The 16,748-nt window shown below is 46.1% G+C and overlaps 1 protein-coding gene across 1 annotated transcript in view; it reads right to left on the reverse strand.

Moving 5' to 3' along the window:
- SLC13A3 (solute carrier family 13 member 3) overlaps positions 1–16,748 on the reverse strand; it is a 92,632-nt gene that overhangs the window by 5,755 nt on the left and 70,129 nt on the right. Inside the window, exons 10-11 of the mRNA XM_010384168.2 lie at positions 11,524–11,636; positions 2,648–2,809 (exon numbers count right to left, since the gene is read on the reverse strand). Coding sequence (XP_010382470.1) covers positions 2,648–2,809; positions 11,524–11,636 — 275 coding nt within the window. The remainder of the gene's footprint in view (positions 1–2,647; positions 2,810–11,523; positions 11,637–16,748) is intronic.

The raw sequence follows: 16,748 nt of genomic DNA on the forward strand, positions 1-16,748 counted from the left end.
AAAAGGTGGGAGAGACCCGGAGAGAGAGAGAGAGAGAGAGAGAGAGAGAGAGAGAGAGAGGCAGCTGGAAAGAGAGACACAAAGACGTAGAGACAGAGAGACAAAGACATCCACAGATTGGCAGAGTGGCAGAGAACAACAGGGACAAGTGCGAAGAGAGAGTTACAGAGACAGAGAGAGAAAGGCAGTCAGAAAGATACATGCACAGGAAGAAACAGACACAAGCAGGTATGAAGAGAACCAGATTGAGAGAGAGGTGGAGAGAACATTCCCAGGGTTAGTGACATTCAAGGGCCACACTGTGGTTTGATCAGGGATGGGCTGCGGGGATGTACCTAGAACGCTCCTTCTCCAATGTGAGAGTGCAGAAAAGCACTTGGAGGGCTGGTTAAAGCCCACAGGGCTGGCCCCACCTCACCTGGAATTGCTGATTCAGCAGGTCTGGGGTGGGACCCAAGGATCTGCATTCCTGACATGTTCCCCTGGTGCTGCTGGTGTAAGGACTGTGCACTGAGAACCAGGGCTTTATAACACTTCCCCTGCTTGCTCCTTCCCTCAGCCAAACAGTCTCAACCCAGAGTTGGCCTCTGGGTACCTCTTGTTGGGGACATCCCTGGATTTCAGTGTGAAAGAGCTCATGAGAGCATCTGTTGGCAGCTCTTCCAAATTTCTAAGACTGTGTGCATCAAACCCCCCTGCGAGCTGGCCGCAGCTACTGGGCCACTAGTTTGTCACCTCTCCCGCCTACAATTCATGTTGATCACTTCTCTGGCATTTTACTTAAATGGGATGTTTTTGGGCCTTCTAGGGAATTTTTGCAACCCAAAGCATATTTATTTTCTCAAAAAGCTCTAAAATCACCCCCTTGCATGTAAAATGTTTTTTGATTGTGATGATAAGCAAAGTTTACAAGAATGAGTCATTTGCAAGTGTATTTTCCAGCAAAAGCTGCCCCTTATAGACCTGGCTGGGTTCTACACTCCCTCATCTTCCCCATACCCCCTTTAGCACTCCCATTTCTCTCAGTCACCAGGTTTCCCTGAGGACCCCCATCCCATATTGCTGTAAAATGGTGAGCCACTTTGGAGGGCAATTTCCTCATCTCTAACAACATTTCAAATGCACATGCTCTTTGACCCAGGAATCTCAGTTGTAGGAATTTCTCTAGATGTAATCAATGACGCATAGAGAAGGCTCACGTGACGCGTCATTGTTGAATAACAGCAAAGTCTGGAAATACCTATATTTCCACTGGGCAGAGAGATTGCTTAAATAAACCAACAACTGTCCATTTATAATGGAATATTCTCCAGTCATTGAAAAATAACACAGTGTCTATCTGTGTGCTAACATAGATAAATTGATGCATGAAATAAGCAAACAGAAAGCAAAGACAAAGTGCTGCAGGTGTGTGTGCTGGGGCATCACTGTTTGCATACAAAGCATTTACTTGCATCATTGATTTAATTTTACTAGCATGGGTTATATTAACATAATTATATGGTCTGGTCTTTAATCTGTTTAAATATAAAACTATCTTGATAGTTTCCTTTTTAAGACTCCTAGTATAAAAGCTACCTGATCATGTATATATTGTTCTTTTCATACAATCATGGTTTCATTTTGGTATTTGCATCTCTTTTTACAGGTGAGATTGAATTACAGCTTTTTCTTCCCTTGCTCTCCTTATCTGGTTTTGGGGCCAGGGTTTTGCTAGCTATAAATTGAGTGATCTTGTCTATTTTTCTCTGCTGGTGAACAGTTCAGCTGAGTTGGAAACTCTCTGTTCCTTGCAAATTTGCTAGCTCTCACCCAGCAAACCACCTGGGGCTGGTGATTTTGTTTTTGATTTTGAGACCGGATCTGGCTCTGTTGCCCAGGCACCTGCCACTAAACCTGGCTACTTTTTGTACTTTTTGCAGAGATGGGGTCTCACCATGTTGCCCAGGCTAGTCTGGAACTCCTGAGCTCAAGCAATCTGCCTGCTTCAGCCTCCAAAAGTGCTGGGATTACAGGCATGAGCTGCAGAGCCCAGCCTGGGGCTGGTGATTTTTAGCTCAGTAGTTATCAGTTGGGTGGGGGGAAGGAAATTGTTCCCCCGACAGGGAATATTTGGGAATGCTAGGAGACATTTGATTGTCATGATTTACGAAGGCGCCACTTGTCTGTAGTGAGCAGAGCCCAGGGACGCCGCTGCACACCCTGTAGTGCATGGGACAGCCCCATACAGAGAACGATCAAGCCCCAAATATCAACAGTGTTGAAACCCCTGCTTTAGACGGAGGCTACTGCTTTGCTTACCATTAGAGTTTCTCCTATGGCCATTTGTTTACTCAGATTTTATACTTCTTCTTAATCCAAATTTGGTAATTCACCTGTTCTAGAAAACTCTCCATGTCACCATGGGTTAATTTTCCCAAAAGAGAGAATTGGGAGCACTTTGAAAATACTTGCTCTATGTATGCATTTTTTGAACAAAAACATCCAGTATTTTAAAAAATTGTACTGTGGTTCTGACACCCTTTCATGTATTTTGTAAGACAGCAATGGCAACTGTAGACCCCAGTGAAGCTCCCTTGGCAGGTGGAAGATTTCTGAATGTGTGTTGGGGGAGGGGTGCTCCCCTCTTCCCCAGAAGGACCCTCACCAGCTCTGCCAGGACCGGCAGGAAGATGATGATGGTGGCTGTGTTGCTGGCAAACTCAGTGAAGAAGGCGATGACCACAGTGATGAGCAGCACAGCCAGGGCAGGGGGCACATTCTCCAGCGGGTGCAGCTGCCCGCCAATCCATACAGACAGCCCTGATTCCTGCAGAGGGAAAGGCATTCCTTCATACCCCAGCCTGTCCCCAGCTGCTGCCCCCAGAGAGGGTTAGGATAGATCACAACAATGACAACTGTACCCCTTCCCAGATGGGGAGACTGAGGTGCAGAGAGGGCAGGTGACGTGTCTGATGTCACACATTTGAGCTAAGGTCGCACATCTGAGCCAGCAGCCTCTCTGCTTCTTGAACTGCTCTCCACTCTATCTCGTACAGGCCAGGGACCCAAATCCCTGGGTCTCCAATAATCCATTTGGTTTTAGCACCCCTAAGCGCCAGTTTAAGTGGGAGAGGGAAATCAAACCAGACCCTCAGTAGTAAAACTTTTCATCCCTCCAATGAAGGTTATTAATTACCCAAATAGTAGTAGTCACTTATATAAAATAGTCATTATTTTTATAATTATTATTTAATAATATATTAATATGTATGAAATATATATACAAGATTTACTATATATCATATATAAAACAGGTATCAGATATACATCAAGTGTAACACAATCAATGTAATTATCAATAATGGTATTTATACGCCTGTAATCCCAGCACTTTGAGAGGCTGAGGTAGGCAGATCACTTGAGGCCAGGAGTTTGAGACCAGCCCAACCAACATGGTGAAACCCCGCCTCTACTAAAAATACAAAAATTACATATGCGCCTGTAATCCCAGCTACTCGGGAGACTAAGGCACAAGAATCACTTGAACCTGGGAGGGAGAGGTTTCAGTGAGCCAAGATCACACCACTGCACTCCAGTCTGGGAGACAGGAACTCTGTCTCAAAAGCAATATATATATATGTATATATATATGATACACATATATATGAACATATATGTATATATACACACATATATGAAGTATATATGAACATATATATGAACAGTAATAAGGATAATTATTACAATGATAATACAAATATTAACGTTGCATTATTATTCATTCTCATAAGAATCACCATTATTGAGACTTTACAGGGGACCAGGCACCTGCCAGCATTAGCTCCTTGACTCCTCCCAACCATCCTGAAAGGAAAATATTATTGGTCCCTGTTTTACTGATGAGGAACTTTAGCCTGAAAAAGTTTTTGTGACTTACCCAGGGTCCCTAAAAGTAGTGCCTGAGACACCCATCTACCTCCATAAGATGATGTGATTCTGCAAAGCTCCCTGCGAATCAGCATCTTCATCTGGACACACCAATCCATCACCTTGCCTCTAAATTAAGAGCAATGCCCAGTGCTGACTCCAGTCCTCCAGGGCAGAGATGGGTAGAGAAGTTCACCGAGACTCCACTCCCCTGTCAGTGCTGCAGAATTATTTGGGTGCTCTCTCTGCTGACTTCTCCAGAAGTTACCCACTTACCAGTGTATAACATCTATAATACTCTTCCACACCTCTGTCCTCTCACCATCAAATGCATCCTTAAATAACTGACCCAACACATCATTATAACCACAAAGCTGCAAAGCAGAGGATGTCAAAATATGCTCAATGCTGCCCCCTGGTGGAACTGTGATGCAGTAAGAGCACAATAAAGCGACCGTTTGCTTAGACCTAGAACAAAGCTGTAGGTTTTGGAGCTGAACTAGGGCAGAGCTGGGTTAGTTCGTTAACATTCAGAATCCAATGTATTGCTACCATAGCCCTTTTATCAACCCAGTATACCAAAGACACTTTATATATATACTTTTACGTTTAATAGAAAAGTCTTTGTTTACTCAGAACTTAAAAATTTCATAATCAATTCTAGAAGACAGCATACAGGGCCAGGCATCATGGCTCATGCCTGTAACCCAGCACTTTTAGAGGCCAAGGCGGGCAGGTCGCTTGAGGTCAGGAGTGTGAGATCAGCCTGGCCAACATGGTGAAACCCCATCTGTACTAAAAAAATACAAAAATTAGCCAGGCGTGGTGGTGCACGCCTGTAATCCTAGCTAGCCGGGAGGCTGAGGCAGGATAATCGCTTAAACCAGGGAAGCAGAGGTTGCAGTGAGCTGAGATCATGCCACTGCACTCCAGTCTGGGTGACAGAGTGAGCGAGACTCCATCTAAAAAATAAATAAATAAATAAATAAAATAGAATACGGCAGTTTTTACATAAATAAAATAGTACACTTGCCCCTACAATTTGACTTAAAAGTTAGCTTCAATGGAAGAATAATAAATGCTTAAAAATATTTTTCCCCAGAAGAGTCCTCGTAAGACTAAGGTGTTTCTGGTACATCTGCAGTTTGTCTGCTAGCCTGGGGAATACGGTAAGTGGCAGCGTGGAGGCCACAGCCCCTCCCCTAGCTGCAAAGAGTGCTGCAGGGAGAAAATGGGACCTCTGGTTTTTCCTGTAGGCCACAGCTCTAACAAAGAGTCTGACCTGACAGCTCTGTGCGCAATCAAATGGAGAGGGGCTAGAGAGAGGGAATATTAATGACTCGGGCAAGTGAGAAGCCAGGAGCTGCCCCGTAGCTAGGCCTCTGAGTGACCGGGCTTCCAGCCAGCGTCCCCGCAGCCACACAGGCCTTGGTGCAGCTCCAGCACTGGAGGGAGGTCTGGCAGCTTCCTAAGAGAGGAAACCCCTGTTGCGTAGGGTTCTACTGGGGACTCTAAAGGGACTTCACCTGCCCTTTCCCATTTTATTTGTTTTTTTGAGACAGAGCCTCACATTGTCACCCAGGCTGTAGTGCAGTGACACAATCATAGCTCACTGCAGCCTCTATCTCCTGGGCTCAAGCAAGCCTCCACCTCAGTGTCCTGAGTAGCTGAGACTACAGGCACACACCACCACGCTTGGCTAAATTTTTTAAAGTAATTTTTTTATAGAGACAGGGTCTTACTATGTTGCCCAGGCTGGTTTTGAACCTCTGGGCTTAAGCGATCCTCCTGCCTAGGCCTCCCAAAGTGCTGGGATTACAGGCATGAGCCCCCATGCCCCAGCCTCTTTCCCATATTCTTAGGAATTGGAACCTTTGTTTCCTTGGAAACACACAGCCCCACAGTGTTCCCAGGGACTCCAGGGACCAGCAACAGCCAAGGTCAGAGGTGGCATGGCCAGAAGGTGAAGAGAAGGGGCTCTGGAGTCAGTCTGAGTTTGCTTCCCAGCTTAATCCTTTCTAGCTGTCACTTAACTTCCTAGGCAAGTCACTTAACCTCTCTGTGCTAAAATTTCCTTATCTGGAAACCAGGGATAATGATAGTGCCTGTCCCAGAGGGTTATTGTTGGGAGAAAAGGAGTGAATCTATAAAGGGCCTAGGAAAGTGGCTGGGTGCTTGGTTAGTGCCTGCCATAACTAGTAGCATGAAGTCACAAGATGCCTGAAGTGGTGGAACTCAGAAATTGCCCAGTGCAGTGGTTGTCAAATTAATGTTCCTTATTGGCCTTGAAGATGACCAGAAGTACCCAAGGCCACCTTGCAAAGATGGGAGGTGGGGAGACTGAGTTGGCAGGGGTGTTTCCCTCTTCCTCCTGTTTTCTTACTTCAACCAGGTCCTCTCTTCTTGGTGTCTTTGATATAGAGTAGAGGAGCATCTTATAAGGAGGTTTGTTATGCATAAGTTCAATATTCATAACTTAGCCCAGCCTACTACCTTCAGTGTGCTCAGGACACAGACATTAGCCTACATTGGGGCAAAATCATCTGGCAATGCTGTACACTGTAGAATCTCTGTTGTTTACCCTCATAATTGTTCAGCATCTACAAGAGAGTATCCTACCACATATCATAGCCTGGGAAAAGATCAAAATTCAAGATTCTAAGTACCTTTTCTACTGAATGCATATCACTCTTTCACCATTGCAAAGTTGAAAAATCATAAGTCGAATCATTGTGAAGTCAGGAACCATCTGTACAATTATCTCCATTTTATGGTTGAAGAAACTGAAGCACAAAAAAGCTCAGTGATTTGCCCAAATAAATAATATGATGTGCCCTAGTAAGATTCAGAATCTGGATCTTAGTCATGTCGTCAGGCTTGTCTGTCCAATAAAATGAGGGTAATAATAATTGTATTAGTCCACTCTCACTCTACTAATAAAGACATACCCAAGTGTGGGTAATTTATAAAGGAAAGAGGCTCAATTGACTCAATTCAGCATGGCTGGGGAGGCCTCAGGAAACTTACAATCATGGTGGAAGTGGAAGCAAACACATCCTTCTTCACATGGTGGCAGCAAGAAGTGCCAAGCAAAAGGGGGAAAAGCCCCTTACAAAAAAATCATCAGATCTCTTGAGAACTCACTCATTGTCACAAGAACAGCATGAGGGTAACTGCCCCCACGATTAATTACTTCCCACCAGATCCCATGACATATGGGGATTATGGGAACTACACAATTCAGGATGAGATTTGGGTGGGGACACAGCGAAACTGTATCAATAATAAAGATGACAGATTTCTGGCAGAAAATGAGAAATGGGGAGAATACACATTTTCTCCTTACCTCTATCACCACAATATATTTGTAAGTTTGTTGTGCCAACAGAATAAGATCAACCTTTCATCAATGAGTTAATGCAATAATAACAGTAATAATAATAGTGAAGATGAGCATGGCTCCTAGTTTGAGCACCTGGGGTATATCACCACTCTTCTGGGTACTTTCCATACATTATGTTAGCAATTTTCAAAGCAGCCCATCTTGTAGGTCATAGCAACAACGATGTGTTAAGCACCATTATGCACCCAGTGTCTTCTAGGTGACTAGAACAGTGGTGGATAAAACAGACACGATCTCTGCCTGCCTCATGGAGCTTCCATTCTAGTAAGAGACACAATCAATAAACATGCCCACAGGATCATTTGGGGGGTAGATGTGGTATACAGGAATAGGCAGGGTCATGAGAGGAAGAGGGACTGGGGTGGGAGGCTATTCTAGACGTAGGGGCTTGGGAGGGCATTTCTGAGGGGCTGAGACCTGAAGAGTGAGGACTCAGAGCTCTCAGGATGAAAATTCAACAGAGAAAGGGAAGACGCAAAGGCTGTGGGGTGCATGTGAGTCTGATGTGGCTGAGGAAGGGGCCAAGGAGACTGGAGGGGTGTTAGGAGGGAAGAGAGGTAGGTGCCAGTGTTGGGACTTACATTATCCCATACAACTTTCCATGTTGGCCAAGGGAAACCTTGGACTTGAGTTTAAGTCTATGCAGAGTCATGATTATATGGTTTTGCGGCAGAAGAAAACTGCAGTGAGGACCCTAAGTGGGCTTAAGCGAGTTGCCGAGGCTCAGAGTAAGCACTAGGATACGCTTCCTGCCCTTCAGAACCAGCGCTGGGAGTCAGCACACCCAGGCTCACCCTGGATTGCATCCAGGGACCTCCGATCCTCAGGAGGCTGCCAGGCTGTGGTCTGATGAGAGCGTGGGGCAGGGGCCAGGAACCAGGATGTGCCATAAGCATTCTGGTCGCTCCTGGGCCAGGCTGCGGCTGCCTGGGGAGGGGATGGTACGGCAGAGGCTGGGGAAAGGAACAGCTACTACACAAAGCCCCTGTTGAAGAGAAACTCCGGCCAGCTGCCCAGGGCTGGGCTCAGAGCCAGGGTGGCCTCTTAGCATGCCCAGCATCCCGCAGCCCAGCCTCCACTGAGAGCCAGTGCCCCCCACACCACTCCTGGAGCTTAGGGAAACCTCTGGATCAGGGTCATCTCATCCAGCCTCCTTCCTCTAGTCCAGGCTGGGTTCAGATCACCGAGGTAAATGGCACCATTTCCACCAAGTTGCTCAAGCCATGAACCTCCACATGATTCTTGATTTTGATTTTCCCTTTCCTCAGTGTCTAACCATAATAACCAACTGTGCTGGGCTGTGTTCTCATTTCTCTGCATATATTGACTCACTTAATAATCATGACAACTTTACCAGGTGGGTGCCATTGTGATTCCAATTTTACAGATGAGGAAACTGAGGCCCAGAGAGGTTTAGTAACTTGACAAAGATCACACACCTAAGAAGAGGGAAATCTGTGATTCCAATCCAGATGGTCTGGTTCCATCGTACAGCACACTTCTTCAAGATCTGGATAACATGTCACTTCCTTTAGAAAACCTTCCCTAAGACACCCCCAGCAGGAGGCAATAGCGTAAGTCAGATAGACATGAGTTCAAATCTTAGCCCTGCTACTAATGAGCTGTGTTACCAAGAACCAGTTACTTAACTTCTCTGGGTCTCAGGAGTCCTAAAATGGAGACAAATAACAGTACTTTTACTCATCTATTCCTTTGTTCCCTTTGAAGTCTGTACTGTTATTTATGTGTTTTTTTAATAAACAAAGTAAAACATATTTTATTTTAAAATGGGCACCCGTGCAGAGCGCCTGAATGTGCCACCCAGATCCCCGTCAGTGGAGGTCTTGTTGCCCCCACTAAGGGAGTGCAGTCAGCTGTCTCAGACCCCAAAAGCAGCCTCACTTGAGGCCATATCTGCACCTGGGGCAGCTTGTGTCCCCAGACAGATGCATGCTGGGATACAAAGGCCTGGCTGTCTCTGATTACTTGTACTGCTGGTGAGGGCCATCTCAGCTCCAGTGGTCCTGTGGGGTTGGGTCTGCCTCCAGCTGCATTTCTCCCTCTGCCCTCTCCTGCTTCCTTCCTCTCCCTACCACAGTGACCCCAAGGGCACAACCCTAATGATGCCCACACTTGCGAATCTCCACCCTGGAGTCTACTTCCTGAAAGCCCAACCTGTAGAAACCATGGCATAAGGATTTATGAGCTGGTGTGCTGCAGTTTTTAGCACTTCTTATCAGCTATATGTATCAGGCAGTTATTCTTTAAATTTTCTCCAGCAACCCTGTAGAGTAACAGCTTTGAGCCTCAATCTATGGATGAGAAAAATAGGAACCCAGAGAGGTTAAGAAACCTGCCCAAAGTGTCCCAGCATGGAGTGGTAGAGCCTAGATTGACCAGATACTGAGATTCCCAAGCCTGGGCTTCCGACCAGTATACACGGTTAACAGGTGTCCAACATTGTAACTTCATTTGAAACTGAAAATTAAAATTGAATTAACAAGAGAAGGCAATAAAAGAAGTAATTTCAGCTTCCCTTATCCTTAATTGCAGACTGACTCTTAACTGGCTGTGGTTTTGAATGCCTCGGTTTATGAGGCGTTCAGGGATGGGACGGAGCTCAGCCACACGAGCTGTGGTTTCAGATCCTGGCTCCACCATCTCCTGGCTGTGCAAATGTAGGCGAGCTATTTAGCCTCCTTTTGCCTCCGATTCCTCATTTTTAAAATGGAGACAGTGATAGTATCTGATTCAGTGGTGTTTATAAAGATCAACTGAGTCATATTTGATTCACAAAGCACTTCGAACAACGGCTGGCATGTGCAAAATTCTGGAGTGAACAATTTGGAGTCTGGACTGTGAAATCAGGGAGAATTTGAACCCCAGCTCCCAAGCAGAGTGCAATTGTAAGAATTTAAGAGAGTTGTTTAATTTTTCATGTCTCAGTTTTCGTATCTGTAAAAGAGGCAGAAAACCATTACCCAGCTCTTAGAGCTGGTGCGGCGATTCAGTGAGATAATCCATGGAGACAGAAGCTGGATGCCGACATCACACTGCCTCCGAGCTGGGCTGGCTGACCCGCACTGGCACACCCTGGAGAGTGAGCACTCCCTGAAATTCTGCACTCCCTGTGCCTCATTTGCTCCACCCTGGTCCCAGTCCCGACTTTTCAGCTCACAAAGCCCTCTGGAATAACATTAATAATAACATCCATGAACTAATTAATATTACTATCTAGTACTTATATGAGAGTGGTTGAGCATAGACTCCAGAGCCAAACTGCCTGGATTCTAATCCTGACTCCATAGCTGTGTGACATTAGGGAAAAGGTATTTTTTCTCCCTGTGTCTCAAGTTCCTTATCTAGAGAATGGGCATAATAATGGTATCTACCTTATAGCATTGTTGGGAGGTTTAAATGAGTTAATGTGTAAAGCATGTTTTTTTCTTTTTCTTTTTTTTGCGGGGGGTGGGGAAGATGAGGTCTTGCTCTGTCACCCAGGCTGGAGTGTAGCATTATCATCATGACTCCACTGGGATCACCACACCCGGCTAATTTTTTTTTTTTTTTTAAATCCCATCTCTACAAAAAAATACAAAAGGAAATTAGCTGAGCATGGTGAGGCATCCCTGTAGTCCCAGCTACCTGGGGGGCTGAGGTGAGGGAACTGATTAAGCCCGGCAGGTTGAGGCTGCAGTGAGCTGTGATGGTACCACTGCACTCCAACCTAGGTGACAGAGCGAAACTCTGTCCCAAAAAAAAGAGAGAGAGAGAAAAAAGAGAGAGGGTCTCACTATACTGCCCAGGCTGATTTTAGACTCCTGGACTCAAGCCATCCTTCTGCCTCCACAAGCATGTTGAACAGTGTCTGGCATTGGGTGAGCACAATATGTTATTATTCCTCTTAAGTCACAGAGCCCTCGAGTCTTAATATTATTAGTATTAGTATTATATTAATATTTTGTCCATCATGAGTTCCTTAAGGATCCAGGTCGTAACTCATTCCTTTCTTTCTCTGTAGCACCTGGTCCTGAGTGTGGACCTGTGAGGAATGAACTATGATCATCTCAGTTTGGCAGGTGAGGAAACCGGCTGTGCCCCCAGGGCGCGTGCAGCTCACCTGCTCTGATCCTGGTGCTGCAGCCAGCACTGGGACCCGCCCACACCTGCCTCCCGCTGTTCCTGCTGGCTGGGGGGGCCGGGGATCTTACCTCACAGCCTTTGGCCATGGCGAAGCCCCCTCCCAGGAGAAGGATGATGTTCCAGGGCACTGTCTCCTGGGCCTTCTTCCAGGTCAGCAAGGGCTCTGTCTCTGTGTTGGGAGCTGGGCAGAGAGAGGGATTCAGAACACACTCAGGGCCGCTCAGCCTGAGGCAGAGGCCACCAGCTCTGCAGCCCCATCTTACTGGGGACACTCAGGGGTCCCCAGGAAGCCAAGTGGTGGATCCAGCATCTGGCTTGGAGCTTGAGGGACAGAGTGCACAGGCATTGTGATAGGGGAGCTGCTCTATTCCCAGTGAAAACAATTTTCTCCCACAGCTTGAGAGTTTTAAAAAACTTCACATGCAGGACATAACTTAACTCTCCCAACAGCCCTTCGGCACAAGAGCTATTTTTACCCTCATTTATAAGAGAAAAGGTTTTCTTTGTACTGGAACATGCACAGAGAGGAAAGAAAAAGAGGAAGGACATTTAGAAAAATAGAAACAAAGGGTATTTTTGAGCCCTGAAATGATGGGATGATTTTTATTTCCTCGAAAGCGGCAGTGCTGCAGCGGTGAGGACAGTGGGCGGGGGAGTCAACAGACTTTCTGCAAGGGGTTAGCGAGTGAATCATTGAGGCTTTGCAGGCCACACAGACAGGCTCTGTTGTCACTACTCCGTCACTGTGGCATGAAAACAGCCAGAGACCATACCTAAACATGTGGGCCTGGTTGTAAATAAAACTCTATCTACAAAAGCAAGTGGTGGGTTGGACCTGGCATGTGGCTGGTAGTGTGACATCCCTGGGTTGGGGGCATAGGCTTGGAGACAGACCGTCCTCAGTCTTGGCTCACTGCGTGCCCTTGACAAGTGACTTTGCCTCCCTGAGCCCCATTTCCTCAGCCGGCACATGGCACATTACAGAACCAGGGGGTTTCCTGTGAACACCAACCAGGACAATGATGGATCTGCAGGGAGATGAGGCATTTCCAGTTAGCTGATAGTTGCATCCCCAGGGTCTAGAACAGTGCCTGACACCTGATGGTTACTCTGTAAATATTTGTCAAATAATGTATATGACACACTTAGACCCATGCCTGGTGCGGGGTAATCACTCCTGAAATAGGACTTTTCTTGGCAGACTGTGACCAGGGAAGCAGGGAAGATGGGTCTGACTCCTTTAAGGCAGTTTGCCATCTTCCAGGACAGTTCCTGGTCAAGCAGTTATGGACATTTTGCTTCTCCTTTTGAGCTTTTTCCAAATGTTACACAGTGGTTTACCTAAAACAAGATTTTATAGTCAGGAAATAAAGATAATAAAAGCTACTTAATAAAATCCCTCTACCAGCAAGCATGCAGTCCACAGGTGTATGCAGCCCACAGGTGTATGCCGCCCACAGGTGCATGTTGCCCACAGGTGTATGCGGTCCACAGGTGTATGCAGCCCACAAGTGTATGCAGCCCACAGGTGTATGCAGCCCACAGGTGTATGGAGTCCACAGGTCTATGAAACCCACAGGTGTATGAAACCCACAGGTGTATGCAGTCCACGGGTGCATGCAGCCCACAGGTGTATGTGGCCACAGGTGTATGAAGCCCACAGGTATATGAAGCCCACAGGTGTATGCAGCCCACAGGTGTATATGGCCACAGGTGTATGAAGCCCACGAGTGTATGCAGTCCACAGGTGTATGTAGCCCACAGATGTATGAAGCCCACAGGTATATGCAGCCCACAGGTTTATGCAGCCCACAGGTATACGCAGCCCACAGGTTTATGCAGCCCACAGGTGCATGCAGCCCATGGTATCTACATGCGGTGCAGGTATCATATACCTTGAGGGGATTCTTGGGCCAAATGCAACATACACTTAAGCCCAGAACTGGACAAGGCAACCAGACATGGCAGGTGGCCCAACCCTCTGCCTTCAGGTGATAAAATATTTCATTAAAGAAGTACAAAAGGTCTGAAAAAGTGAAGGGACAGAGGAAGGAAGAAGGCCTTGAGCAGGGTCCCATGTAATGCAGATTAAATGGCGAGTGCGTATCAGACTGTCTGTCACATGCCAAGCGCTCAGTTAACGTTAGCTACCATGGTTTTTATTGTTTTCCCATCCAACCATGCCTTTGCTGCTATTTCTCATAAGCACAATCTCTGACTATGTGGATTTCCCACTGTAGCTCAACCTGATATTCGCTGGCTGTCTACAGCAGTAGCTAAAGGCACAAGCTTTAAACTAGACTTGAATCCTGGCTCTGCTGTGCCCCAACTGTGTGATTTGGGCCAGTGTCACTACCTTTCTGAGCCTCAATTTCCTCTTCTGCAAAATGGGGTAACAGCACTTCCCTCAGAGACTTACTGGAAAGATGAAATGATCCCTCTGTGCAAAGGACTCATCCCAGGGCCTTGCCCAGAGCAAGTCCTTGGCTATTTATTTAGCAAATATATAATGAGTACCTGCCATGTGTCAAACACTCTTCTGGGCTCTCAGGATACAGAAATGGCCAAAACAGAGAAAATTCATCTCCTTGGAGAACTTATATTCCAGGGGGGAAGTCAGGTGATAAACAAATAAATATACTGGCCGGGCATGGTGGCTCATGCCTATAATTCCAGCACTTTAGGAGGATGAGGTGGGTGAATCACCTGAGGTCAGGAGTTCAAGACCAGCCTGGCCAACATGGTGAAACCCCATCTCTACTAAAAATACAAAAATTAGTTGGGCCTGGTGGTGGGTGCCTATGATCCCAGCTACTTGGGAGATTGAGGCATGAGAATCGCTTGAACCCAGGAGGCAGAGGTTGCAGTGAGCTGAGACTGTGTGGGTGCACTCCAGCCTGGGTAACAGAGCAAGACTCTGTCTTAAAAAATAAATAAATAATGCCAAGAAATTTCATGTGGTATGAAGAAAAATAAAATAAGGTAAACAAATAAAGAGTAACACAGGAGGGAGATTAAGTGCAGGAGGGAGATTAGAAGGTGCAGTCAGGGAAGGTTTCTCAGGAGGTGGCATTTGGACAGAGCCCTGAATGAAGTGATGGAGTGAGTCACGAAGATCTCTAGAGGAACAGCTAGTTGACAAAGAGGAAAGAGAAGTAGTCGTCATCCTCATCATCACCATCATCATCAACTACTTTTCCACCACAAGCACAGTGCCTAGCACATAGTAGGCACTCGATCAATACTTGAATGACCACAAACGCTGAGAAGCGCAAGTGCAACTCAGACCCATAAAAGAACAGTGGGGTGAGTATAAGAAGAAAATCAAGGCTGGCTTGAACGTCTGGTTCTAGGTCCTATCTCTCTCTTTCTCTCTGTCTCTCTCTCCCCCTCTTTTTTTTTTTTTTTTTCTTGAGGCAGGGTCTCACTCTGTTGCCCAGGCTGGAGTGCAGTGGCGCCATCACAGCTCACTGCAACCTTGAACTTCTCAAGCAATCTTCCTGCGTCAGCCTCCCAAGTAGCTGGAACTACAGCACACACAGGCTAATTTCATAATTTTTTGTAGTCAGGTTCTTGTTATGTGGCCCAGGCTCTTCTTGAACTCCCGACCTCAAGCAATCCTCCCACCTCAGCCTCCCACAGTACTGGGACTACAGGTATGAGCCACCACACCTGGCCCTGACTCTTTTTAATGAGCAGTGTGACCTTGAACAAGTCACTTACTCTCTTTGGAAACTTACTAACCACAATATAAGACTCCACAAAAGTCTTTAGTGTTAAATAGCAGAAAGTATCGCATCAGCCAAGTCTGCACAGGGTCACTGGTGGCCAAAGGACAGGCAGTGCTCATGGAGTTCCCTCCCCACCCGCTGGGCAATGCTGGAAACTCCAGTTCAAAGACCCCTGGCTAAGGGCACACATTGGCATTCCATGGAACAGACTCAACACACGTGTTTTAGTGCTACTGTGGTTGGCCCACATAGTATTTGTTTTTCAACTTGAATGAGTTGCCAATATTTAAAACCAGGGAGATTCCACATAAAAATCTAGATTTTTGGCTTCTTTTGAAAAATCAGCAAATCTGACGAAACTAATTCTGTTTTCCTGCATGGGTACAATCAGTGGAAACTAAGTAATATCTGCCCCCTTTAATTTAAGTGGGGATTGGCTCACCAGTTTTCCACAGACCCTGCCTTGCCACGAGACTGAGGCTGTCATTACTTCCTTTTTTTTTTTTTTTTTTTTTTTGAGACCGACTTATTCTTTCACCCAGGCTGGAGTGCAGTGGCACGATCTTGGCTCACTGCAACCTCCACCTCCCAGGTTCAAGCAATTCTCCTGCCTCAGTCTCCCGAGTAGCTGGGGTTACGGGCATGCGCCACCACACTCAGATAATTTTTGTATTTTTTGTTAGAGACAGGGTTTCGCCATGTTGGCCAGGCTGCTCTCAAACTCGTGACCTCAGGTGATGCACCCACCTCAGCCTCTCAGAGTGCTGGGATTACAGGTATGAGCCACCACACCCAGCCTCTCACCACTTCTTACTGACCTCAGCTGTTGTCTCCCATTGTATAACAAGGAAACTGTTCTTTGTTTCAAAAATGGGAAAGGAAAGACTGACAAGGAGGGTCATGTGTTTCTTGAGACACATTTTCCTGAACTCAATCTGCTGCATATAAACGTTACCTTCCATCTGGAGACAAACATAGGTCAAATATATATATATAGAGAGAGAGCATATAATCTATATTATATATTATATAATATGTTTTATAGATGATATATTTATAAAACATATGAATATATGTCTTACATATAAAATAAGTGTTACCTCCCTGTAGGCAGTTGAGTTTGCAACCCCTGATCTATAAAGCCAGTAAAAGCCAGAGGTGGAAGGCATCTAAGGGACTCCCTCATTTTCTAAGTGAGAAAGCAAGGCTCGGAGAATATAGGAGCCTCCCTGAGGTCACCCAGAAAATTAGTAGCAGAGCTGGGATGCCAGTCAGCTATGTCATAGTGAAGTAGGAGACGGGACTCACTCCAGGGGTGGGGCTTGGGCACCAGACCAAATTGAGGACCAGCTAAAACAGGTCCTGGGTGGAAGCAGCTTTCCATAAGACAGACATGCCCACCAGTATACCATGTCAGTTTACCATTGCCATAGCAACACCCAGAAGTTACCATCCCTTTTCATGGCAATGACTCAACAACCTAAAAGTTAACACCCTTATCCTAGAAATTTCTGCATAAACTACCCCTTAATTTGCACATAATTAAAAGTGCATATAAATAT

Source organism: Rhinopithecus roxellana, chromosome 13 (assembly GCF_007565055.1).
Source record: "Rhinopithecus roxellana isolate Shanxi Qingling chromosome 13, ASM756505v1, whole genome shotgun sequence".
NCBI lineage: Eukaryota > Metazoa > Chordata > Mammalia > Primates > Cercopithecidae > Rhinopithecus > Rhinopithecus roxellana.